The sequence below is a fragment of the Spizellomyces punctatus genome (assembly GCF_000182565.1).
Source record: "Spizellomyces punctatus DAOM BR117 chromosome Unknown supercont1.1, whole genome shotgun sequence".
Taxonomy (NCBI): Eukaryota; Fungi; Chytridiomycota; class Chytridiomycetes; order Spizellomycetales; family Spizellomycetaceae; genus Spizellomyces; species Spizellomyces punctatus.
Genome location: NW_015971537.1, coordinates 38,985 through 64,503, shown reverse-complemented (window position 1 = coordinate 64,503; position 25,519 = coordinate 38,985). Strand labels below are relative to the sequence as shown.

Sequence of the window (25,519 nt, the reverse complement as noted above, 5' to 3'; positions counted from 1 at the left end):
GGTTGAAATGCTTGCTCCGAGCCAACGTTGCCAATCGGTCCGTACTATTCAAAGGACAAAATAAATGATGGCACGACGGGATACGCCAATGTGTGCAACGTGTTTTAGATCGGTCCTGACACGAGACCCCGCTGTAAAGGCTTTGGGAGGACTGATGGCCATCCTATGACCGTCTCCAAGCTGGACTCTGACCAGCGGTGCCCATTTCATTGCAAAACTGTACAGCTTCCCAAAGGCAATAGGGTTGGACACAATGAGGAGCAAACGTTGTCGGTCACATCAACTGGTCTCTTTTGGGCAAGAATGTTGAGGATCTAATGGAAAGTGGAATCATCACCTGTTGAACGTATTTGAACCCAAAGTGGAGCAAGTCCCACCAGGACGCTTTTCGCTCAGGATAGTTCCCAGCATTGTCGATCCAAAGCGCCATTCGGATCGACATTCTGGGGACATGTCCGTTCGCAAAAGTCCATCTCGTTTCTCCACCCAGCCCGCATCTGGATCCACACTAAATCGCACTACATTCAATCTTTCCACATTGGTCAAATGACATTTCAATGTGACGTTGGCCTTTCGCGCCGCGTTGACCGCTGCTTCTTCCTTGACCATTTCCTTGACGGAATCCAGCTTTTTGTTAAAGCCATCTACACACACAAGATGACGGAACCAAATGCACATCAAGAGGTTTTACAGTGAGTGTTTGGAATGGCATCGATTACTCGTGGTCATCAACTCGCCGCAGTATAACACAGTCCTACCATCGTTCAGATTTCTGCAAGACTTGGACTCTATTGTCCCAGGAGAAGCTGCCGGCGGACCAACAACAAGCGTCGCTCAGAATGCAACTCCTACCACCCATGCGGCGTCATCACAGGATGTTTTGAGCTTTCTCAACGAACTGGATGCACCACCTGTCTCAAGCGCAAGCCCTAGTGCATCCACAATACCAAGCCAGGCTCCTCCTGTCGGTGTACCCGCATCAAAGCCTGGGCAGACCAATCCGTATGCCGCTACCTCTTCCGCACCACACCGCCCTCCTGTAGTTACATCCCAGCGACCCCCGCAAGGATTTTCAATTCCAGCTCCGTCACCAGTTACATCGCAGCAAACAGTTCCCCAACAGACAAACGTCCCACTCATACAGCCTTCTTATCAATCAACAGATACCTCACCTACTGTCAGGGGAGATGCATGGGGGTGGGGAAATATATGGTCACAAGCTGCCAAGGTGAGCGGTGCAGCTGCAACGTCCTTGACAAAGGGATTGGAAACGGCCAAAGCGATGGCGGAAGAGACTGCCAAAGCGGTATCTACGAACGAAAAAGTCAAGGGGATTATATCTAATGTGAATAAGGAGCAGTTTGAAAAGTTGGGTAGGTGGAACGAGTTATATTGAAAAAACCGTGGCAAACGGGATCTCACACACCAACTACAGGCACAGACATTACGCGACTTACGCAAAGTGTTGTTGACACGATTGCGCCTCCAATAGGCAGAGGAGATCACCCCAGCACAGCTATGTTTGCGTCAAATGTCACAGTCTGGTTCTGCGGCGAGGCTTCAGGCGCGGCAGATTTGGACAACCTCCACGACTTTGTACAGTCCACTGTGAATGAAATGTGGCTCAACTCGCGACCGCGCCTTTGTGATAAAGTCTCGGTGAACAGCGTCAAGCATCCTGAGCCCAAGATCGCTGATAGTTTGGAAGAGGCAACCAAAATCGTCGAGGTATGTCAAGTCCTTGTGTTTCTAATACTCAATGTTAATACCAATGTCATTGGTCTGCGATTCCCAGTCTACCATTGAACGCCTACATAAGCTATCAGACTCGAGCGAGCCCATTCCAACAGCCTCCCAAGCCGTGTTCCTCGTCATCCAGCCTTTTACAACAACGCTCACGTCCCTCCTCTCCGACTCGCAGCCACACTTGCAATACTACACTGTCCTTGTGTCGGGAGATACGATGCACGTTGCAACGAGCGTATCGCAATCGGTTGCTGTCGTAGCGGGCGAGGATGGGCTTGTGGGGAAATGGGCCAAGCATCAAAAGCAACGAGTTCTAGAGACGGCCATGGCGGATGTGTGTGAAGAGTTTGCTGTGCGCTGTCAACAGGGTGTCCAAGTAGAGTAGTAGGGCTCACTTACGAGGGCCGTGTGTTTTACTAGATGTCTGTGTATGTGTGTAAGAAGAAGCAATACTAATACCCCGCACTACTTACTTAACACCTGGCGGCTATTTGGGAAACTTGCCATACTTTTTGGATGAACCCAAAAAACAGCAACACGTGCTATTCAGCAGCCAAATTACCAGTCAAGCTCTCGAATTGATCAGCAGTGCCTGCAATTCATTTTGTCCGTGCACACAAAAAACCAAGTGAGATACCAGCAACAAGCAAACACTCTTGCCATGTATCGGTGTTCCCAATCAAGTGTGCACACGGACAAAACAAGCGCGACGACCCACACTAATAGTCTTTCCATTCAGGTTTCATGAGCGTTGAGTGCTAATTTGGCAGTGAACAGCGGGTAGTGCTGTTTCTGGAGAAGCGGAATGAAAAAAAAAGAATATCGGAAAAACCATCATCGTCCCCCTTTTGATGCGTGTTGCGAGGGACCATCAACACGCAGATGGACGTTCTAAAGGTCAATGGAGGGGGAATGGCAGCAAGACAAAGCCTTTTTAAATACCGTGCCGTTTGCTCCGCCCGTCCGAAACGACGTCTAAAAGAAAAAATAAAAAATAAAAAGGTGGGGGAAAGCGTGAAATGCAAATCGGCTCTTGTTATTCAGCGGTGCGATCGTGTGGCACACGGGTCCAAGTCCGCGGACCTGGTAACGGGAGAGAAACCGGCGGACCCATTCCTTAAAGTTGGGGATATAACAAAGTCTAGGCCCACATTATGGGGATCAAGGGACATTTGACCACGTGGACCCTTTAAAATGCTGGCGACCAACTTTGAAGATATTGAATTAAAGTAGCAGCAGCAACAACACTACGGATAGAATTGGATCCAAAAAAACAACATTGAGCATTTCACACAATCTAAATAACCTCCTCCTTTCTCCTCCGATCACACTGGGAACGCAATTTGAGGATACACCTAATATAATACACTTGTCAACAATACGATCAAAACTACGCAATTGCACAGCCGCGCGGGTGTACTTGCCTGCCGGATTCGTTCATACAATTCCGGCTTGGTGCGATAAAGAGCAGCGGGATCTTCCGCCAAACAAACAAACGTTGTAGTGACACCGCTGTCAATCACCGTTGAAAGCACGAAAAACTCTGACATGCCAATCAGAATGGCCACGGCGATAAAGACGCCATAGTGCAGCCCATCCGATGGGATATTGGGAGAGAATCCTGGTTTGCAAATAGTGTCATGGTCACAACTCTTTTTTCAAAAACTTGAGGCAGTGATATGGATACTTACGGACGTAGAGGTAAGCCACGAAACCGCAGATGAATCCGACCAGCAGACCGCCAATGGTGAGCACGGACCCAACAAGGCTGTCGTTGATGATTGCATCAATACCACGAGACTTGCAAAGCTCCCAAGTGTCTTTTGCAGCACGAATGTAATCCTAGTAAAATGAATATGTCAGCCATAAAGATTTTATTGCATGCAGCATGCATCATTTTACCTTGCCGTAAACTGCAACTTGCACAAACGCGTACTTGTTAAAGTACTCCACCAACCCTTCAATGCAGCTCAAGAAACATCCGGCACAGGCAGCACACAAAGCACCAGCAATGTTGCCGTCCTCAGCCGCAGATTGTGATGCCATGCGGAGCAACGCCCGGATCGTTTGGATAAGTGCAATGATCAAACTTCCGAAACAGACAGGCCCAAAACTCGTGGTAACGGCACGCTTTGCTGAGGAAGCGGTCGGGTTCCGTACGGGTACAGTAACTTTTCCATCCGGCTGGCGAGTACCCATGAAGTAATAGGTGGCAAACAATCCCGAGATAGTAACATGAATTGTGTTTGAAATGACTTGGGTCACATAGTATAGCGCAAACAGCTATAACAGATACAACCGTTGGAATAGCTCCACCTAACAAGGCCAGTAATCCAATCCACTCACCATAAACACAACTGTAACATATCGGAGTCCATTGCTAGCCTTGTCGCTATCGAAATACTGCATCATGCCCGCAAAGCTGGCAATCCACAGTGCCGTAAAAGCAGTTTCCAGGATCAATCCAACGAAACCCACAAACAGAGTTGCTGGGTATTGGCCAGTGATCGATGTAACGGTTTTCAAGAGAACTTTTGCAAATGGAATTCGAGACCTCCATGACCACAAGAAGAAGGCTAAGAATAACATTTGTCAATATGCGTGCAGTACGGCAAACAGAAGACAGGACAACAACATACCATACAAGCCTGCAATGAGGAAAACAATGATGCCTCCCGCGGTTGAACCCGCAACAATATAATATGCCCCAAGAGCGACCATGACGAGAATGGTTAAAACCATGGATACTTTGATCAGCTTTCCGGCAAATCTAAAGAAAGAATGGATATCAGGTGCCTGTAGTGCGAAACTTTACCAACGACAATATATACTTTTGCATGAGGAGAAAGTACTGACGAATGCAAACAGATGAGAATAGTGTCACTAGTCGCATGAATCTTCAGACGTAGTACTCACCACTGCGCTAATAAGAAATCCACCTCCAACAACAGAAATTAGAATACCAGCAATATCCTTTGGAGGAGGAACCACGAAATTATTGTTACTGCCATTGTTTGGCTGGTTTTCAGGGCTATTGCCCGAGCTTAGGTGGATATTCTTGATACCAATGACAGCGGTAGCAGCGAATCCAAGGAGCGTGAGAAGAAACAGGACTGTAGCCCACAAATCCTAAAATCGGAAAGCAGGTCCATGTTCAGCTTGTTGACGTGCGAAATCTGTAGATCAATACATGTGAATCCTTTTGCAAAACCCACCTTGTACTTTGGTTCCTTATTAAACTTTTCCCCGCTGTTTCCAACCGACTGCGGTGGTGGCGGATTTGCTGGCGGTGGGTAGGAAGGTGCATTGTAAGGCGTTGTATACGGAGCTGGTTGTGCGTACGGGGCCTGACCGTACGGCGCCTGTGGGGGTTGACCGTATGCAGGTTGAGGTTGTTGACTGTATGAAGTTGGGTAGCCTTGTGGAGGGTAGCTGGGGGCTCCGTACTGGGCATACGGCTGTCCACCAGCCGCTTGCTGGTAAGGCGGAACACCTTGTGGCGGAGCCCACTCACTGCTGCCGTACGCGTCATTAACCTTTGCGTAAGTCATTGGACGGTTGGAGGGCACTCGTAGGCCGACGGGCAAAAGGCGAAAAGACGTTGGCTATGGGGATGCGGAAATCTAGCGAGATGGACGATGCGCTTTGAATAAAAATAAAAAGACCGCTTGCTCCGAAAATGACGTTTTCCAAATGGAAACTCTTAAACTTTACACGAGAGGCAAAAGAAGCGACACACGAGGCGCTTTTTGTGGCTGTGCTGGTTGCATCCACGCCAAGGAGGTTCAAATCCGCATTCCAGCCATTCACTATTGCGCAGCCGAGTGGCTGGCTGTTTCATTTTAAGCTCTCTTCCAAAGCTTCCTGGGATCCCGAACAAAAGGAGTACGGAAGGAACGAGCCATCTAGTGCCGGGCACTTGCATCATATCTCGGATTGCAACCAGATTGCGGGTCTTGTTGTCGATAAGCTTCATGACGTTGAGAATCCGTCGTGGATCTATTCCGCCAGCAGGATGAAAAGGCCAAACCGTGACAGTGAAGAGTCCGACGACGCGGGCAGCGGGTCCTCTGGATCTTTTATTACGAGGATTATCGCCCCTTTCTTCTCATCGAGGTCTTTGCAAGATACATCAGAGTCTTACAAAAGGCCCAAGCATGACCACGATCACATTGATTTGACCGCTGCCGAGAACAGTGCGGGGAGTGAAGACCAGGAGCCCACCTTTTCGTCCGACGAGGAGTATGCGCGATGGCTGCAGGCGCAATTCGATATGGAAACTGAGCAAGCTCACAATGACGCATCCCTAATCGACTTGACATCTCAGGATGAAGCCTCAATCCAGGGGGTACGTATATTTGAAATGATCGCTCATCCATCTTTACTGACAAATCACATTTAGGACGCACTGGATATTAGCAATGACGAAGAATTAGCACGGAGGCTTCAAGAAGAATGGAACCTGGAACCTGAAGATGAAGAAACTAGGCGACGACATGAGGAAGAGGAAGAAAACCGCAGGCGACAGGAAGAGGCAGATGCTGCATTTGCTCGAGAGTTGGCTGAGGAGGAACAGCGTATGGATCGTGAGCTTGCTGGCGAACCCCAGCCAGTAACCGCGGTAGAGCCTGACTATTGGGACGATGACATTGAAGACGAACCAATGAATCTGACCTCCTTGGATGCAAGGGATATCGAGGATATGTTCAATGCGGCTTTCGGTGGTACACATGTCCCGCCAGCGCCCTATCCTCCGCAGCTACCTGCGACATCACCTAATAACAATCCCACACCGGCAACTTCCTCAAGCAGTGCGCTACCCCCTCAACTGCCACCAGTCTTCCCAGCAACGCCAAGCCACTATCAACATTTTGGGGAAAGTCCCCTTTCATCACCTTTCAAACCATCTCCGTTTCACGCACAACCCAGTGTGGCGGACCTTGCCAAGCGGGCCCTTCTTCTGCGTTGGTCCTTTCAGACGACTTGACGCACCTGATCCTATTTATTCCTATTTACCCGACTGGAGGACCTCCGGCACGAGTTTCCCCACACGACTATCCTTCTTTGCCAGTTCCTAACATGGACGGTAATGTGCCATACCCTCCATACTCTCTGCCTCTCACGTCGTTTCCGAATCAGGAAGATATGGAGGGAGAATGGGAAGCACCGCTCAACCAGGTCAGTATATCAGCAGCAGGCGGTTCCTGAAACGGCTTCCATTAATGTGATTTGTTTTGAATGCAGAAAGAAACAGAGGAGCAATTGAAGGCATTGCTGGAGAATGTGCAGCACACTGCAGAGGTTTCACCGCCTGAACGGCGGTTGCAAACACCACCGGATTTGAGGATTGAGCTTTTGGAGCACCAAAAACTCGGTAAGTATCTCACTTACATCGACAATGACTTGTCTTTTTAACTGACACGTTCCATTGAAGGACTGGAGTGGATGCTGAAGATGGAGCAAGGAACTAATAAAGGAGGAAGTATGTGCAACTGTTATTTTTTCTGTGCGCAGTGGGATTTCTGATGAACCGAATTGATTATCCATAGTCTTGGCCGATGATATGGGCTTGGGCAAAACAATCCAGGTATGTAGTCGTTCAGTACTCTATAATTGCGTCCGATCCCACTGACAGTCATGTTCTACGCAGAGCCTTTCCGTCATTGTTTCCAATAGGGGCGGCAGGTCGCAACCCACTCTCATAATAGCACCTGTGTCGCTGATACTCCAGGTGGGATTCCTGACTCAGCTCGCAGTAGTAGATAATGATCTCAATCATACTTTTGCTATACTAGTGGGAGAAGGAAATTGAAGAGAAAACAAAACCCAACACGCTACGTGTGCTCATCTACTATGGTTCAAAACGTGAGAGAAGTCACAACAGAATCAGGACGTACGATGTGGTAATCACAAGTTATTCGCGTGAGTTCTACTGAGCCTTAAAACTGAAGCTGGTCTACCAAGTGCTGACCTCGATTCTTGTCAGTTGTCGCTCTCGAATGGCCAAAGTCCCAAAAAAAAGAGAAAGAACAGTTGGAGATGCTCATGGACCGCAATGCAAGGCAGGCGATGGACGATGCAGAATACGAGAAAGAGCGCCAGGATGACGAATCGGAAGAAATCACGCTGCGGAAATCTGCCGGGCCACTCTTTAAAATTAAATGGTGGAGGTACGTAGGATGGAGCCCCAAATATTTTGGTTATGCTTTGCATTGAGACATTCATAACATCCCTATAGGGTGATACTTGATGAAGCGCATGTGATTAAAAACAAAAGGACCCGTGGTGCAAAAGCTTGCCAACAACTGGATGCTCAATATCGCTGGTGTCTCACCGGAACTCCAATTCAGAATAATATTGGTGAATTGTACAGTCTTGTGTTTTTCCTTAAAATCAAGGTCAGTATGAGATTGATGTCTTACTTTTCAACATTCCAGCGTTTACCTTACAGCGTCTCTATGATAGCCTTTTTGCGAATGGACTGAGTTCAAGAAAAAAATAGAACAACCATTTAAACGGGGTCGACATAAGCGTGCCATAGCCCGCGTGCAAGGCCTTTTGCAAGGTATAATTTGTATTCTATAAACTTGCTGCGTACCATATTTACGAGCGCGATACTCTTATTTTAGCAATCTGTTTGCGCCGCACCAAGAAGTGCATGATAGACGGTCGACCGATTATTCAACTTCCGGAACGAAACACGAACCACATTGAAATTGACTTTACAGCAGCTGAACGCGATTTCTACAGATCTCTTGAGGACCGCGTACAGCTGCGGTTTAATGCATATGTAAGCCCTCGACAATTTTTTGTTCCTCTTTGGCCACTAGTCTCATCTGGATGCTGAATCCACAGTTGCGTGCAGGAACCGTGATGAAGAATTATACCAACATCCTGGTTTTGCTGCTAAGACTAAGACAAGCATGGTATGGCAATGTCAGTAAATGGCGTCGATCGAGTCTTATATATATATCATGCCTTCTCTAGCTGCCATCCTTCACTCGTCGCTAAGGATTTTGAAGCAGCTGACCCGGCCGACGCAATGGCGGCTACGACGCAAGAAGATCACTATCATCAAATATTTGCACGATTTGATCCGGAAGTCAAGAATCGGCTTCTGGCGGCTGATTTTGATCAAGAATGCATAATTTGCCTTGATGCGTACGTACTCGTACTTGCACCATGGACTGGACTAGTGGTATTGACCTTGTACTTTAGTATGACAGATGCTGTTTTCAGCAGCTGTGGCCATGCTTTTTGCAGGTGAGCAATATACCGACAACAGCCAGTTTAGAGACTTTTATTCATGCCGTTCTACGTTCAGGGAGTGTTTGACGGAGGCAGTAACGAGTCAAGCTCGATTGGCCGGCGATAGACGCTGTCCTACCTGCCGGTAAGGTCACCTGCTCTTAGTGGCACCCACCATACCGTCCCATGCGATAGTGAGCCTAACACTATTTGCTTCACAAGAGCAGCGATAGACTTGGATGCTCTTGTGCCAGTTTCATTCTACCGAAAGACCTTCCGGAGAGAAGAAGGAACCAATGGCAAAGGCAAGGAACCCGCCAAGAACGGGCTGTTCGACGAGGATTTTGACAACGACTTTTTTGCGCCTGATCCGGAGGAAAAGGGGCTCACCAGCAGCAAGATTGAGGAGATGCTACGTATTTTGGACCAAGCTAAAAAAGAGGCACCTGAAGATAAGACAATCGGTATATTGGCGGATTTGTTGCAAATGGGGTAACCGCATTTGTCTAACATGACTTGTGTATGTAGTGTTCTCGCAGTTCACGACAATGCTTGGTAATGCCGTATACTTCTTTATTGTACAATGGTCATACTTACACATGTCGGTTGTGTTGTTAGATCTTTGCGAGGATGCATTACGCAGGAAGGGATACAAGTTCACTCGAGTAAGTAGACGACGTCGTTCCCCAAGCTCTTAATCTTACCTCACCGCCGATCCATCACAGTATGACGGCACAATGAGCGCTGACCAACGTGATGCATCCCTCAACAAACTAAAGAACGGCGCTCAGACTACAATTCTTCTGGTCAGTCTGAAATGTGGTAGTTTGGGCCTGAACCTGACATGTGCAAATCGGGTTATCTTATTGGATGCCTGGTAGGACGCTTTTGCGACGTTTCTCGTCCTAACATGCATGGGATGGCACTCACCGCTTCTATTGTTAACTTCCAGGTGGAATCCAGCTGTAGAAAATCAGGCAATTGACCGCGTTCATCGCTTTGGACAACTAAAGTGAGTTCACCTCCTACTCTCACATGAATCATGTACTAAATACGCTGTCCCGGCAGAGCTGTCCATGTTCACCGCATTACCATTAAAAAGACCATTGAAAACCGGATTCTGGCCCTGCAAGACAAGAAGCAACAACTTTTTGAAGCGGCCTTGGGCGAAGGCACTAGTGCATTTGGAAAGGGCGGACGGTTGACTTTGGGCGATTTGATGACATTATTCAACGTTGAAGTTGACAGTGACTGAACAAACACGACAGATTGTGCGTCATGATAGCAAAGTTGTTTTGGGATAATTTGTGTGTGCATGGAAGATTGCAATAAACACAAAGTAATGTGTTCTATAATGCTCCAGAGAGTATACGAGATACACCATATTATTAATACGAAATTCAAGATTGTTGGGAAATCATTTATACAAAGAAAAAAAAAGGGGGAACTGGTAATTGCAGTAATCTGACACTAAATTATCCCATCAAAAATCGTGGTCTCCAATTTCACCGTCGCTTCACCACCGCCCTTTACTCCAATTCATGAACGAGCGGTTCAATCAGCTCATCGATTTTATCCATTGGCATGCGCACACATGCGGCAATAATCCGCTTAAATTTACGATCTTTTTCCTCCCGATGTGCCCGAATATTCTCAATCTCATGGAACATTTTCAGCCGATTTTGCTCGCTTCGTTCGACTTCTTGCTGAAGGTCCGCCAGTTCGGCTTTAAGACGTACCTCCGCTTGTCGGCCAGATCGCGTTCGTGTTCGATCGCTGGGCATCAGTTTGCGAAGTTTGCTGGTGTGGGATGTGTCAGAGGAGTGTGCGGCGGCGTCTGAGACGGTATCTTCGTCATCCGTGAGCGACGCAGATCGTTTACGTTTGGTGGTTGATGTTTGGGATATTGATGATTCTGGGTCAGTTGATTGGGAGGGGATCGCTTCGTTGTTCATTCGTGCGCTGTCTGATGGGTCGCGGGAAGGTTTGGACGGATCGTCTTCCAACGGTCTTGCGGCCGATTCGGCCTCGGCTGACGGACCCGATTGGGTAGCTTCTTCCCCCACCATGTCAGGATCATGCGTGTCGTCGTCTTCCTTATCCTCATCGGAACTGATTGAGGGTTCCACAGCGCGTTTTCCCTTGGTCTTCCTTATCAACCGCGTCGCGTGCTGCTCGAGCTTGTCTTCAAGTTCATTGGCAAGTTCAACCAACTCATCCATCCGCTTCCTCTTTTCCTGCAACTCTGAAAGCTCTTTTTTAGCATTGGCCAGCTGTTCTTTGGCCTGCTCGAGCTCAAGTTGAGTTATCTCCACCCGAGCTTCCTGCTCACGATACCGGCTCATCAGATTATTGCGCAATTGGTCGACGCCCGCCTTTACCGCGTTGGTAACGGAGGGAGTGAGATTTGATAAAACTGGTCACATAGCATTAAGTATTTATGGTGACACATCCTCGCGGTAGCAGCACGACTTACTGTTTTCCACTTTTTCTCCGTAGAACTTGTCCAATGTGTTCATCGTCTGCTCGTGCATGCTTCGCTCTACTGGATTAGGACTCGGAGATCTCTCAAATTCGTCGTCGTCCGTGTCCGTTGCTTCATCAAAATCACGCATCAGAATATCGCCGTCTTCATCAAAATCATCCCAAGCCGCCACGTCATCCTGAGATAGATGTCAGCACATATGGGCAGATCTCCTTAACGATGCTAAGAAATACTCACCCTTTCGATCTCTCTAAATAGCAAAGCGAGCAATTTAGGCTCATACCGGGCAAGATCCACAGGCGTCTCGCCAGCATGATTTGCAATCTCATGCGTCGCACCAAGCTTAAGAAGCACCTCCGCGACACTTCTGCTGGCATACTTGCATGCATAATGAAGTGCGGTGTTGCCATATGCATCCTGAGCATTGACAACCTGAGGAATGAGGTTCTTTGCTTCAGAGTATTCTTCCTGAATAACCTGAGCAATGCAGCGCACATAATATCCTGCTGCCGCCCAAAGATCCCGCTTTTTGCTGGCCTTTGCGATGTGATGGAGAACCGTCCGCCGACTCGTATCCGTCAAGTAGACCGAATCACGCAGCCAGTCGGCAATCTGAGAAAACGTTTGTAGGTCGTAGCAGCCGACATGATATACGGCACGCATAAGTGGAGTTTCTCCGCCGTTGGCTGCAATGGCCGGATTGGCTCCATTGCTTATTAGAGCCTTGACAAGCTTCTCCCGGCCAAGAGCCGCCGCGAAATGTAACAGCGTACTTCCGCGCTTCCCTTCAAGTACCAAGTTTACGTCGAGCTTTCGCGGGTTAGTTGGATTCCTGAGGCTGTCGATGATCTTATGAAGTTGGGAATCACTATATAGGTAAAGGTTTGTCAGAACTTCTCGTTGTCGGAGCTGATGCGCAGATGTATGCCGTGAATCGAGCTCAGGAGCATCATGATCCTCCTCGACTCCTGATTGTCGTCGATCGTTTGATGGCACTTTGGACTGCTCGGGAGAACTTGACACCTGAGAACGCTGGCCAGTTATCGGCTGCCCTAGCCCACTGAGAGACTTTGACGCAGTGCCGTCGGTCTGCTTAAACCAACTATCCAAGGAAGGATATCCATTCGGATATGTGTATGCATGCTGGGCGGCGAGACTTAGCAAGTTCAACATGGCCAATTGCTGATAAGCACTTTGCACAGCTGGGTAAGACCCAGCTTGCAGGTAACTAGAATATTGCTGTGCTTGCTGAAATTGTTGCATGTCTTGTGTGCGGAGAATTTGTTGAATATGTGCGACATAATTCTGTGCTGTACTTTCGTCCAATAGCAGCCCTTGTTGAAGCTTTTGATAGTATTCCGCCTCAATCGATGTCGCTTGTGATTGCGTAGGTCGACTAGATGGTGTAGGACCGCTTTGTTGACTTGAGCTTGTCTGCCTGTTCGTTTCCTGTGAATTTGTCGTAGTGGGCGTCTCCATCTCATTCACCGTGTTTGCATTGGAAGATGATTCTGTGTTGCTGATAGCGCCATCGGTAGACGGATGTTGTAGTAAATGCTGCATGCCGAAAGAATTTAGTATAGACTGTACTTGAGAGTTTAAGTGCGGTTGATCAAGAGGTTGTGAAGACGCTTCGCGTGTCATGGAAGATAGATTCAGGTTATCCCTCCACGTCGGCTGCGGTGCTTCCTCGTTTATTCCCGGCGGAGGGCTTACAGTGCCCTGCGGCGTAATGCTACCATCGGGGCTGTTGAACTCCGACAATAGGTGAGACGGCCCGTCGACTGGGGAGAAGTAATCTAACGAATGATGCGGCGGTGGTGAGGGTGAACTCGGTGATGCAAGGCCATCTCCAGCGAGGTCTACGTGAGGGGTTCTCAATGTCGGTGGTTTCGGAGCAACAGATCCAGTTTGTGGATCGAAATCAAATAGGGGACGCAATTCAGTATCCACATTGTATCGGCTTGCGAGCATGCGGCTCTCTGATAGGGGTATCCTACAACAAAGTGTGTCACTCATTTCTTTTCATTCCCTATCATTATAACACAGTCACCAGCCCATGCATACCATGTTCCTTGATATTTTCCGTATCCACCTTGTATTTTTTCGTGTTCGCCTTGGAGGACCTCTCTCTCCAAGATCTTTGTCCTCTTTGGCTTTGTGAACCCAGCCACCTTTAAGATTTGAGTTGCGTTCATATAAGCATCCGCCATACGACGCATAACAGGAGTGTCCCGACACATCATTTCATAAACCGGCACACCACTGTAGATGGCCGAATAGATGGTTGGCCCACCTCCCGAAGACCCGTTGGCGGGAACCGACACAGGGACAGATGGGGGAGTCTCCATGACGGCTGAACGAGAAAAAATCAATCCAGAGGGATATGCCACCTATCAAAATGCTTTCCCGAGTCGGAGCAAGAATGAACTGGTCAAGACCAGGACGGCAGTCACCAGGTAGAGCAACTGGGGGGCAGCAAGGCAACTTGCATCAGCAATCCGTACTAATTTCTCGTTCCAGCGAAAGCGCATGCTCACCTCTTCCTCAAGTGCAGCTATGCGTGACTTGGCCTAGGTATTAGCAGAGCTTTGCAGGTCATTCACAGCCTCACAGAAGCACTCGGTCTCCTGTTGAAAATGAGCTTCCACCACGCACAAAAGTGTCGCACGTCCAGCGTTGCAGGGTTTCCAAGCTGGTAGACACAATGTTGCGTTTGCAAGGGTGATATACGTCGGATTTAAGCGCAGGACAAGCCAACGTCTACCACGTAACAAGGTGAGATGGACCTTTAGAGCCGTCGAGAACGGGAAGGGTTTCCCTTCGCCCAAAGGCAAGCAGCGCGGATATTCGAAGACATCTAAGCCACATGCGCCCCACAGATTTGTCGATGACGTTGGCGAAAGGTGACTGTGCCAGGAGTAAGCTACATGGCTGTGCCATCTGCGAGGATGTTCGCCTTCCTCCAGCTGGTTGAGTTCCTTCACCCCATTTCAAAAAGCTGTGGAGATTGCCATCGTCGAGGACATTGGGGAGCCGAGGGCTGAATAGGACCAAGAAGAGCAGCAAGTGATTGACGCTGTGGAGCTGTAGTCATCGTTGTGTGCGACTGGTGGAACTTTCATGACGAGGCCACGACCAGCACGCGGCACATACAATGTCGCTCAACCGTGCACAAAGGACATACCACTCGTAACATACGAGATAGTGGACCTACCGGATGATGACAAGAGGTTTAAAGTTACTTGGATTGATACCGGCAATGTCGTCCACCTAAAGGCCCAAAAGTCAAAGTATCATGGGAAAGGTCTTTTTTGCGACCAAGAGCTTATTCCAGCGGGTGCTTGTATCGATCACTATCATGGAGAAACAATGTCCCACTTGCTGGCGAATAATAGACACACATCCAATGACGACTCCTTCTGGCTGAAGGATAGCAATGTCATAGTTCCGCATTCGTACATTCCGGGGAGATACATTAATGACAGCGTCATACTATCCTCAGATGACCAAGCGCCCATTATCCGGAACGAGCCTTGCAATGTGGAATTCAAAGAAAAAAATGGAATAGTAGTGGTAACAGCGTTGAGAGACATCCTCCAAGATGAAGAGCTCTTGGTTTCGTACGGCGATTGGTATTGGCGAGGCCATCTATTCGAGCGGAACGGCTTCGAAGATGCCCCGAACCGATTTCAAGTTTTGGAAAAGGCAGACGAGGCTGTGAAACGACGATGGCTTAACACTCTTGGATGGCAAGACATTCCTGAGGAGTTCAGAATGGTGAAAGTGGAGCGATTCCAGAAGCAGTCCAGACACAGCGTCTTTGATTACTATGTACTGAGAAAGGTAGCTCTCCGGCGTTTCGCTCTAATCGCTACGTTGGATGATAACAATGTGCTGTTCATTTGGGGCATCAGGGATTTCACGGGATTTTCCGCTCTGCCAAGATGTTGGCACTTCATCTTCGGTGCGAACAAAATAGCGAGCCATGTACATGCGAAACATGCAAGCGGAATAAGCGCAAAAAGATGCAAACGAACGAAAAGGAGGATGACTCTGCATCTCGCAGCAGACGGAGGACAAATGGGACATCTGAAGCGCGACAAAGCCCGTCAAACGGTAGTACCCACAGTCGGGATGAACTTGTGGAGGCGTTGGAACAGTCGAACGGAGCCGAGACCGAAGAGGATCCGCTCACAGATAACAGCTCATCGTCAATGCTTGAGGTACACAGAATAGCAGTTGTAACTGACAAGGTCCAGGTAGTCGAAGAGGTAACCAATCTCGAGACTGTTAGTACTTTAGCTGTTAGTGCTTTAGCGGCTGAGGCTGATCCATTAGTTACTGCCATCCTGATGAAAAGCGACAAGGCAGCTGTCGCCAATTAATATGAAGCAGGCCTATTTTCAATCGGAAATATGCAAAGGCATGGGTGATTTAGATAAGACAATCCTCTCTTTTATTTGTAAATAGGCGCGGCGTACTGATTAATATATACATGTACATGACGATTCTTGTTCCTTTACACATCTTATTTCTCCCAGAGTAGCTAGCTACTCCATCAAGACTTTGGACGCATCCTCCTCCATGAGTGCTGCGTAGACCCGTTTAGATAACTGGGGACCAATATTCCTCAAATTCGGGTTCGCAGCAGTCCCAGAGTTGACCTACAGATAAGATTATACTTAAGCTCTCCGTAGCGAGGTTGGCCCATATCAATTGACGATGAATAAGCACCTGAATTTTTGCCAGGAGATTCCGTGCTTCGGTTGCTGATGTGCACCGTTCGTACGCGCAATACAAAGACTGTAATGACGGGTACACTTGGACGATCGCTTTCGCCCGGGCTTCTGTACACATTTGGATTTGTTCTAGCATCTTTACCCATGTATTGGCGTCATCAGCCCCTGATCGGATCTTATCTCCAAAGTTTAGCTGCCATGCTTGTTCACTGCGATGTCTGTCGAATGCACAGCTGGATAAGCCCCACCCACAATATTCACGCGACCGCCACCGCATCTCTTTACCTCAATTCTGGAATCATAGATATCTGATCTGTGAAGCTGCCAATCCACTCGATAGTCTCTTTAGGACTTTTTGACAAATGTACATACACGTTGCGTTCTTCCTCAAGTTGCAGCTTCAAGAGCTGTTCTTCCATTTGCAATGGAGTTGGCAGTGTGGAATCTGAAGCCGGCTTCCGCTTTCTCTTCCTTCCGCTGTCCTGCTCGTCATTTTCTTCATCGTTTGCACGCTTCGCGGCAGCCTTGGTCCGATTCTTGCGTTTGTAGTACGTCTCCAGGCCTTCCATGAGGTATATGACTTTAGTATCAGGAAGGGCCGTACGAATAGTTTGGTTATAGGGCAGAATGCATCCATTTGCGCGCGCGAGAACTTCCGCAAAGTGATCCCCGGTGAGTCTAACGAGAACAAATGGCTCACTTTCGATCTTCTCCGAGCAGGGCTCCCAGCATTCGTCGGCAGCGTTCCACTCTCGGGTTACCTTCCTTGACCATCTTAAACAGCGAGAAATAGGAAGAGACATCAAGCTCGCCTGTGCGCCGGCTTCCCTCAAAGTGGCGAGCAATAGTGCATTTTCTTCGTCAGAAAGAAAATCGCAGGAAATTTCCACAATCATCTCCGTTACGCAATCTGATTTTGATCGGATTGTGTTGACATTTCGCATGGCCTTGCGAGCTTCGCCCTCTTCCTTCTTTCGCTTCATTCTTTCTTCCTGGACCACCATCCATGTCAGTACCAATGTCTAAGGCGCGGAACACGGTATTTACCTTTTCGCGTTGCCTCTCTGCCCTTTTTGCTGGTGCTGCATTTGGCTTCTCATTCTAGAGCATAGGATAAACTGTTCTGTATTTCCAATTCCTCTACAGTGAACTTGGCCTTCCTCATACCTGATCTGTTGTCTTGTCATGGTCCTCATGGTTCCGTTCTTCCGTCCTGGGGCACCGAGTGTTTTTATCAGATGGCTTCTTTCGTTTCGATGTTGACTGACTTCCAACGGTAGGGCTTTCAGATGAGTGTGTGTCTTCCATGCTTTTTGAGTGGGTGGGTGGTTCCGTGTTGCGTAATGAGGGCAGCGACGATGTTTTCACGGTAGATTGATTCTGGTTTTCCGCCTGATTTGAGCGGAAATTTGTGATCCCGTTATGGGAGCTACTTGAGCTGAGAGATCCATGTTTTTTGGGCTGACCTTGATATTACGAGTTTGAAAACGTTGTCAGATCGTGAAAGAAAACATGAGATCTGCCCTGACTTCCTACCATGACTGGCCTTCCGTTCGGCAGAAAGTATCGGTTTAGATTGTTTGAAGGTGTTTACCAGGTTCCTGAATGGCGGCCTATATGTTTCAAGTTCATCCTCTGTGTCTGATAGAATGGTGACGATGACTTGCTGAGAAGTTTGAGAGCCCCCATTGATAATAGCAGCTGAATGGCTTGCTGACTTTACGCCAATGCTCGATGTTTTCCGCTTTTCGTCGGAGCAATCCGTTGAGTTGGATACTATCAGATGGTGACGGGTCTGTGCGCTTGGAATTTGCCGTCGCGCGGATGAACGGCCTTTACGTAGGCTACTCATTAGCTCGTCGCTACGATCGATATGAAGTTGGTCCGTTTCCAGATATGAAGAAAAGCTGTTCTGACTGAGGTCTATCAGTTCCTCAATATCATCAGTTTGGTCATCGGGATCGTCGAGCTGCATCAGTAGTATTAGCCCAGTCTCTACATGGGTTCGGAAGTAGGTAAACACGTACTTTTATTCTACGGTCAGGAAGACTTGGCGGGATAACTGGTTGGGGATGAATTGATTCGACAACACTGCCACCGGCATCCAGCTGTTCCAATGCCGAGCCCGTCGAAAGCGTATCTTGACTCAAGTCAATAACTTCGCAGTCGCTATCCTAATCATAATAACGCAGGAGTTTAACTACACTTCACATAGCAATAGTTGATCGGACTCACCGTCAATTCATGAGTGTCGGTTTCGATATCATCAATGTTCCCTGGCGGTAAATCTGTGGCGGTATGACTGATAGAAGATGTCGTGAGTCACGGTGATTCCCGATCCAAAAGATATGGAAGGAACTAGTTTACGCTGGAAGTTGTCGTCCTGCAACACGAGCTCGAAAATCGGACGTCTTTTCTGGCGAATCTAGCTCGATAGCCCGTGACGCGTTGCCCAAGGATGAAAAGCTACTCGAACGGGAAAAAGCAGGCGGTGCATGGGAATCGATCGGAAAGGTATTAGATCGGGAAAAGATAGGTGGGCCTAGTTCTAGTCCTGGTTCTTGTCGGATCTCAGGTTGCTTCGAGCGTGGTGGTGAGAGCTCGTTGGAAAGGATGACATCGTAGCTGGGGTCCAAGTACGTTCCTTCCAAAAACTAGGGACGCTGATACAATTAAGATCTGGCCTCCTCCTTGCGGCCTAATTATAGCGTACCTGTCCATCCACAATTCTGTTGACAGTTAACTCCAGGCTATGAGTCTTCCTTAAATCTACCAGAATCTTGTTTTTCGCAACGTGAGGGAAAAAGGCGAGAACCTGCTCTGCCCATTGGTCCAGCAGTTCTGGCTCCAGCGCCAGAGACATTATGGAGCCAGACGTCTAATTGCCGATATTATCCAAGAGACCACCAGGAAATACGCCCACCACGAATGTGCATCGGCAAATCGCAGTAAAAGCGTTTGGAAGCAACTAGCGCGCTCCCCGGTGGCAGTGCAATTCATTTCGGAGATGCCAAGTCACATGACACTTCGCTGGACATCTTGACCAGATCTACGAAAAGTACTGGTATTTTACGATAATAGCTTGCCGTCAATACGACATTTTGGGTATATCCATGCAAATATATGTTGCTCATTTCAGGAAAACGAAAGAGGAAGAGAGTTTCTGCATGAATGTAAAACAACACTCCACGGACAGCGCGGTAGGTATGACATGGGATGTGATAGGCTGGGGCCTGGCTGTAACTGTGGAGATTGAACTTTATACCTTGCGACATCGGGAAGAAACCTCTAGCTCACAAGCTAATGCCCACATTTAGCCTGATGTGTTTCCGCAAATATGGTTTCGCGCCGGTTTTTGTAGTTTGTCAACATATCATTTTTCATCCTATTTCATCCTTTATCACAGGCCCTTCCTCCGAAGAGGATGCCATCATCACCCGAAGGCTCCGGCGAGTCGTTGCTCCTTCTATTTCTGGCGCGCGCAAACGATCAGTCCCAGGCGCCCACCTCAAAGAGGTAGTACGTTGCATTACTACAACGGCCATTAAAGTTTCCGGTTAAGACTTTTCGACCGAGTTGAGTTTAACGCCAACATCCCAAGGCGAGAGTACTGAAGAGCGAGTGGGGGGATGCGAGAAAGGGTGCCTTTTTATAACCCTGGGGGACTGCACTTTTTTTTTGCAATTCAGAATTCTCGGCAGAAGATTCCGTATCCTGCGTACGTCATTCTTCTGAGCACGCCATGAACGCCCAATCATCGTCGTCGTTTCCACCTCCTGGCAGACCTCCTGGCGTGCGTTCGTTCCCCTTGCACACGGCGCGTAAGTTCGGATTATGTAAACGCGTGAAGCGAGTCATTTGTTTATCTTGATTTTCCCACGGTCCTCCCCCAACGAGATGAAGAACAAATATCGTACGCACAGACAGCAAAGTTCACTACTTGTCTCTGCCCAAGGATAGGCATAGTCTACTGTAAAGGTTCTCGATGCATTATGGTCAACTGGACAGGTGGAAGAACCAACTTGATGGTTGCAGACAGCAATGCGCGCGGCTGTTGCACATATGCTGATTGTCACTTGGGAGCTCACAATAAGTACAGTATTGATTTTCCCAGCACCCGACCGGTGCCTACAAATTGCCCTCAGTGCGTCCTCTTGTTACGATTATTACAGGGCATATGCACATTTCTCACAGCCGATTGTTAAAGTCCAACACTTTAATGAGCGGCATGACCCATCGTTCCATGAACTCGCAATCACGTCTCAATCTCGGCAGTCCGCGCAAATGTATTCCTTCCCGGCCTCAACGTCCGTCTCACAAAAGCTACACGCTCGAACTCCACACTGATTACACCGTGGAAAGACATACCACCAACATCGAGGACAGAACTTTTCCCAACTATCCGAACAGGAGCAGCAGTGCTTTACTTTAGCGCTGTCTACCGCGCAGGTCCAGCAGTACTGGCTACCACAGCTACCGCAAGTATTGATATCTAGGAGGCCTGGAGATGATGTAACGCAGCAAGGACAAGGTCCATCGGTCCCCCACCAATCACCCAGAAGCCGTGTCAACGCGTGTCTTCGTACATCACCGTCTCTAGATGCTTTACAAGCGACCAGCTCAAGATTTGAGCAGCAAAACTGACACAGCTGATCGCGAAGGGCAAATACTCGCCACCAACACAATGATTTTGCATTCGCCGGGAAGGAATTTATTGCCAACCTATCGTCAAAACTTTGTCTGAGATAGACCTCGAGATCCTGAGCGGACGACCACCCCAGGGCATGTGCAGCGTGAAAGCGCCATAAACTAATGAAGGGCTCCGCTGTAAATAGCTTGAACGTCTTTGGGCTAGCGTGAACTAAATGCAAGAACGCAGTGGGGTCGCTGGCTATCGCATACTCTGCAATCTAAGCGCATCTAATATGGTTAACATTCGCTCTCAATGTAGGGCCAATCTCTTGCAGACTCACATGAAGGAGTAATTCCACTGGAAGGGAAAGAAGATGCATCGGCACTAGCTTTCCAAGTGAAATTCCAATCTGCAAATGCGCTTCTGACGAAGGCAGCAGCGCACGTGCCGAGCGATCAAGTAAGCTCCTCCGACGACCTAGGGCTCCCAGCTACTTCGCGGATAGCACTCTACGCAGTCATTCCTTCTAGGAAAAGGCCTTCAGAGCGCTGAAATTACTGATAGCCAGAATGTGCTTCTCGATAAATTCAGATGGCGGTTCGACGACCTCCATCCCATCACTTATCGACAAAGTCCATCGTTTATCTTGCATAACATCGTCATCATGCGGTACGCTGTAAGCGAGATATGCAATATGACTTTTTATGAGGGCTGTGAGTAGACGACATCTGCCTTTTCAAAGAGTGTATATGGAAGGTTCGCGCCTATCGTAAGCGACAAGGGACTATCCCAAGCAATTCTTTAGATCGGGCAATTTTCGCCCATTTCGCCCTAAGTATCCACGTATATGCAATCGCGAAAACCAACCACATCTTTATACTGTGCAATTTTCTTGAATCTGAAGTTCAAGATTTGTGTGTGTACAAATGATCGTGCCCGTCAGGATATCCGAGCGTGATGCCAAATGGAGTGTTCAGCAAATTCATTGTGACTACGATGATGCTGATGACTTATCTGGCAATGGAACAGACTCTGACTCGGAATCTATCGTGGAACATGATAATGAGCTAGAAGAAGACGATGACTTTGACCAAGATGGAGAAGAAGAAGAGGACGAAGAGGAAGATCTGACTGTTTCCTCCACTCCCACTGTCGTGGCCGATTATGAGGACATGCAAGCGTTCGACTTCCTAGGTTCTGATCTGCGCAAAGAAATCTCGAGAGATCCCATTCGGAAAAGTCTCTTTTCGCAAGGAGAAGATGTACTGGTGTTTCCACCAGTTGGGGAGAAAGGTAATGTCCATGCTAAATGCTTTCACTCGACGGTCAAGGATAAAGAATGAATTTGCGAAAGGTTGTGATCAGTCTCCTTTTTGCCGGACAGGTTACAAGAAGCACTGCGATGGAAAATCAGCGGCTTCACGCCCAAAGTAGTTCGAGGTTAGTTTTTGTCATGTATTGCATGCCAGAGTCCATCAAACACCGACGCTCACATCTCGTACTATTGTCTAGCGGCCCTACTACGCGCCAACTTCTCGCTAGTTAGGAAAGGAAAAAACTGGATTGGATATTGGGGAAAACATCCCTGCTCTCCATGTCGCTTCAAGCGCGTTCAGTCGTGGCAGAAAATAAACCACTTCCCGATGAGCTTCCAGATCGGTCGGAAGGACAAATTATGGGGAAACTACGTGAAATGTCGAGGTGTGTGGGGACATGAGGTTGGTTATGTTTCATGAACACCGTTTTTTACCTCCCGAACGAGACCTTTCTGAGCTAATCCGCAATAGCACTTCAATTTTATCCCAGACACTTATCTCCTTCCGGCGCATCTCCCATCCCTTCTACGCACTTTCTCAATCCACCCTCTCTGGATCATCAAACCTCCTGCATCAGCTCGCGGTCACGGCATCAAAGTCATCAATACTCCGAAAAGGCTGCCCAAAAAGAAAAAAGCGGTCATTTCAAAGTACATCACCAAACCATTTCTCATTGGCGGGAGGAAATTTGACATACGGCTTTATGTCCTTGTTACTTCCTGGGAGCCTTTAAGGGTTTATCTTGCTAGTGAAGGAATCGTAAGGTTCGCTGGTCAAAGGCAAGTAAAGAATCAGTTCTCGATCATTTTTACCATGCTGCTTGTTACGAGATTGTGTTGACAAATGCCTTCACTGATTCGTAGATATACCAACTCACCAAAATCAGCCAGCAATCGCTTCATACATCTGACCAACTATAGCATCAATAAGCGCTCAAAAGACTCTTCCCACCCAAGGGAAAATGAGGAGCAAAGTTATCTTCTGGGCGATCCCAGGTTCAGTACTACCGCAAATAAGTGGTAGGTATGTTGCCGCTTTATAAAACGCCAGAATACAAGGCGATGAACTAAAGAGGGCTCGAACTGGCAAACTTGTACCGAAAGGTCCTTTTCGGCTCTGCAAGAATATTTCTCACTAATTGGCATCGACTTTGTGCCCGTCTACAAAGAAATCCAACGTATTGTGGTGAACACCATTATTTGCGGCCATGCTTCAAACGCTAGTGGCATGAGACTGTATACTCAGAGCCGGTAAGTTCACAAACTTGATTGGACACTTCTCGGCAACAAATGAGAGAATTCAACATACACATATGGGGTAGGACCAGCTGCTACGAACTTTTCGGTTTTGACATTCTACTGGATTCTGCACTTAAACCCTGGTTAATGGAAGTCAACATTTCTCCATCGCTAAAAGCCTCATGTGATTTGGATTGGAAGATAAAGAGCAGCGTAGTGACGGATATATTGAACTTGGTTGGAGTGAGGGTGTGTGATATCGAGAAATGTGCGTTTGGGATGACAGACAAGTCGTAAGTGTTGGTAAAACTTCTTATTAAGATGTTGAGATGAACAAAATGTTACTCTTTTAGTGGATCAAGTTGGGAGCGACGAAGGAGTCCGTCGGCTTCCTCCTGCTCGTCACCATCAAGCTTCCCTCTTGAAAAGGCCCGGTGCAAGTCCAGTATACTGGAAAAGGATCGCCATGTGAAATTAGGGCCGCTAAGTGTGCAAGATATTCTCCTCCTCCAAGAATCTGAGGACGAGGTATGCACTACAAGGTTATCATGTAAGACAATACACGGAGCTAACTTGCAGCATGCACCCTCAAGTACTCTCGTCGAGGAAATTTTATTCGTCTCGTTCCACCCGCTTGCCGAGCGCAACAGCTTCCTTATCTCAACTCAACCACTTATGCAACACGGCTATTACACGATTGGACTCATCTAGAGCCAGTCGACCAGAAGCGAGTAGACATGCTGCGATCGCTGACACCAGGCGCAACAGTGAGAGTACTACCCAATCTGACTAAAGAGCCGCACACAATGAAACCTCGTGCATCCTCCTCCTTATCATGTCTCGCAAAGCCATCAAAGACTGCGAAAGTAGTATCATCCTCCCTTTCTTGTCTTAGGCAAACATCTTCGCAGCCTTCGCCTTCCTCACTAGCGCCTTTCGGATCCTCTCATACCAAATTCCGAGCAGGACAACCAGCACCGCCCCGCCCCAAGTCGTGTGCACCCTTACAGGAAAGCGTGAAGATCCAACAGGTTAATTTGGAAACCGACGCGCAGAATCCGAGCATAAATAATACTTTCCCCTCGTGGAAGGTCGGAAGAACTGGACAGTATTCATTGAAGATAAGAAAGGAAACGAGGGACATTTTAGCAGAGGGAAGGTTGATCCGACGGCCGTTTGTTTAGGTTATTATTTGGTGCAAGGTTGTGCGCGATGGAATACATATTAGCAATGTGTTTCCGCACATGTTCGTGGCACAAAACCTTCCGGATACTTGCTTTCTAATGACGCACAATACAAGGCCCTATTCAACAGGAAGTCCGGTCTCATAGGCAATGTATTTTATCTTGCAAAAGACAATACATCACACAACAATTTAGTACCGAACCTACAACTTGCTCCTTCCTTCATTCCAAACTTCCTTGGCCTTGTCAACAACTCCTCCAGCGATATTCTTAGCCTTCTCTACCCCTTCCTCAGCAATGTTCTTAACCTTCTCAACTCCGTCCCTAGCAGCGTCCTTCGCACCCTCTACGACTGCCTTAGTTCTTGCCCCGACTCCAGTGTCCACATCCCGCCCAGGATCCACGACTGAGATGATCTTCCGATGCTCTTCGGGATCAGTGGTGCGCGTTGCATCATAATACTGTATACGACTGTCCCGCGGCGGGTGTGTTTGTGGGTTATGTGTATAGGGCGAGGGCCGGTTTTGAGCTAGAGTTTGCTGCAGGCGGGCTGCGGCCTCCGGTTTGGAGGTGCGGGTGGCATCCAGGTCCCATGGCCCTGTGTCGCTTGCATTGGGGCCGTCGATAGGGCCAAATGCCTTGTGTGTGTGTGTGTGTGGATTAAAGGTGAGATAAAGGTTTCCCTTGACCTATACAGATGTCACACATTGGTTACCTTGAGCGCTTCCATCAAGTCAGACGAGGGCATAGTGATGGTGGTAAACTGACGGATTCTGGGAGAGTAAAGTTCAAGTAATGGCAAGTGAAGCGTAGAAAGGTTTGATAGTCTCAAGACATGCAGCTAGTTGAGCTTTTCACCCAAAGCCAGTTCGACCGATCATCATGACGAAACGTGTTACGTCAGCACTGCAAAGCCACACTGCCTGG

General features: G+C 48.1%; 10 protein-coding genes across 10 annotated transcripts; 5 read left to right on the top strand and 5 right to left on the bottom strand.

Moving 5' to 3' along the window:
* Positions 1-588: 588 nt before the first annotated feature.
* Positions 589-2,219, top strand: SPPG_00025 (uncharacterized protein). The gene is made up of 4 exons (XM_016748360.1): positions 589-692; positions 769-1,373; positions 1,436-1,728; positions 1,796-2,219. The coding sequence occupies exons 1-4, from the start codon at positions 658-660 to the stop codon at positions 2,129-2,131; spliced, it is 1,269 nt and encodes a 422-aa protein (XP_016612329.1). The 5' UTR covers positions 589-657; the 3' UTR covers positions 2,132-2,219.
* Positions 2,220-2,933: 714 nt separating this feature from the next.
* Positions 2,934-5,449, bottom strand: SPPG_00024 (uncharacterized protein). Its single transcript, XM_016748359.1, has 9 exons — positions 4,962-5,449; positions 4,663-4,875; positions 4,578-4,597; positions 4,386-4,516; positions 4,093-4,322; positions 3,649-4,029; positions 3,438-3,588; positions 3,171-3,367; positions 2,934-3,101 (listed from the first exon to the last, which is right to left on the bottom strand). The coding sequence occupies exons 1-9, from the start codon at positions 5,295-5,297 to the stop codon at positions 3,072-3,074; spliced, it is 1,689 nt and encodes a 562-aa protein (XP_016612328.1). The 5' UTR covers positions 5,298-5,449; the 3' UTR covers positions 2,934-3,071.
* SPPG_08812 (uncharacterized protein) lies at positions 5,426-6,733 on the top strand (the record flags this gene model as incomplete). The annotated part of the gene is made up of 2 exons (XM_016756950.1): positions 5,426-6,094; positions 6,149-6,733. The coding sequence occupies 2 exons, from the start codon at positions 5,426-5,428 to the stop codon at positions 6,731-6,733; spliced, it is 1,254 nt and encodes a 417-aa protein (XP_016612327.1).
* Positions 6,734-6,825: 92 nt separating this feature from the next.
* Positions 6,826-10,249, top strand: SPPG_08811 (uncharacterized protein; the record flags this gene model as incomplete). The annotated part of the gene is made up of 20 exons (XM_016756949.1): positions 6,826-6,924; positions 6,991-7,120; positions 7,181-7,228; positions 7,296-7,333; positions 7,397-7,477; positions 7,542-7,668; positions 7,733-7,916; positions 7,985-8,144; positions 8,212-8,311; positions 8,376-8,536; positions 8,602-8,672; positions 8,734-8,907; positions 8,965-9,009; positions 9,071-9,139; positions 9,217-9,458; positions 9,523-9,549; positions 9,613-9,659; positions 9,720-9,871; positions 9,947-10,006; positions 10,063-10,249. 20 exons carry the CDS (start codon positions 6,826-6,828, stop codon positions 10,247-10,249), a joined length of 2,202 nt encoding a protein of 733 aa, XP_016612326.1.
* A 105-nt stretch (positions 10,250-10,354) lies between these two features.
* On the bottom strand, positions 10,355-14,289 carry SPPG_00022 (uncharacterized protein). The gene is made up of 5 exons (XM_016748358.1): positions 14,020-14,289; positions 13,547-13,947; positions 11,717-13,475; positions 11,471-11,657; positions 10,355-11,410 (listed from the first exon to the last, which is right to left on the bottom strand). Exons 2-5 carry the CDS (start codon positions 13,828-13,830, stop codon positions 10,524-10,526), a joined length of 3,117 nt encoding a protein of 1,038 aa, XP_016612325.1. The 5' UTR covers positions 13,831-13,947; positions 14,020-14,289; the 3' UTR covers positions 10,355-10,523.
* Positions 14,290-14,475: 186 nt separating this feature from the next.
* Positions 14,476-15,990, top strand: SPPG_00021 (uncharacterized protein). Its single transcript, XM_016748357.1, has 2 exons — positions 14,476-15,325; positions 15,397-15,990. Exons 1-2 carry the CDS (start codon positions 14,603-14,605, stop codon positions 15,865-15,867), a joined length of 1,194 nt encoding a protein of 397 aa, XP_016612324.1. The 5' UTR covers positions 14,476-14,602; the 3' UTR covers positions 15,868-15,990.
* Positions 15,913-19,174, bottom strand: SPPG_00020 (uncharacterized protein). The gene is made up of 10 exons (XM_016748356.1): positions 18,935-19,174; positions 18,589-18,875; positions 18,457-18,523; positions 18,249-18,395; positions 17,758-18,190; positions 17,389-17,687; positions 17,269-17,322; positions 16,507-17,213; positions 16,217-16,439; positions 15,913-16,146 (listed from the first exon to the last, which is right to left on the bottom strand). The coding sequence occupies exons 1-10, from the start codon at positions 19,082-19,084 to the stop codon at positions 16,033-16,035; spliced, it is 2,481 nt and encodes an 826-aa protein (XP_016612323.1). The 5' UTR covers positions 19,085-19,174; the 3' UTR covers positions 15,913-16,032.
* Positions 19,175-20,315: 1,141 nt separating this feature from the next.
* On the bottom strand, positions 20,316-21,578 carry SPPG_08810 (uncharacterized protein). The gene is made up of 2 exons (XM_016756948.1): positions 21,195-21,578; positions 20,316-21,131 (listed from the first exon to the last, which is right to left on the bottom strand). The coding sequence occupies exons 1-2, from the start codon at positions 21,231-21,233 to the stop codon at positions 20,484-20,486; spliced, it is 687 nt and encodes a 228-aa protein (XP_016612322.1). The 5' UTR covers positions 21,234-21,578; the 3' UTR covers positions 20,316-20,483.
* A 202-nt stretch (positions 21,579-21,780) lies between these two features.
* Positions 21,781-24,592, top strand: SPPG_00019 (uncharacterized protein; the record flags this gene model as incomplete). The annotated part of the gene is made up of 9 exons (XM_016748355.1): positions 21,781-22,147; positions 22,220-22,294; positions 22,367-22,572; positions 22,642-22,949; positions 23,034-23,165; positions 23,274-23,420; positions 23,492-23,701; positions 23,762-23,936; positions 24,002-24,592. 9 exons carry the CDS (start codon positions 21,781-21,783, stop codon positions 24,590-24,592), a joined length of 2,211 nt encoding a protein of 736 aa, XP_016612321.1.
* Positions 24,593-24,789: 197 nt separating this feature from the next.
* Positions 24,790-25,434, bottom strand: SPPG_00018 (uncharacterized protein). Its single transcript, XM_016748354.1, has 2 exons — positions 25,308-25,434; positions 24,790-25,230 (listed from the first exon to the last, which is right to left on the bottom strand). Exons 1-2 carry the CDS (start codon positions 25,338-25,340, stop codon positions 24,796-24,798), a joined length of 468 nt encoding a protein of 155 aa, XP_016612320.1. The 5' UTR covers positions 25,341-25,434; the 3' UTR covers positions 24,790-24,795.
* Positions 25,435-25,519: the final 85 nt, after the last annotated feature.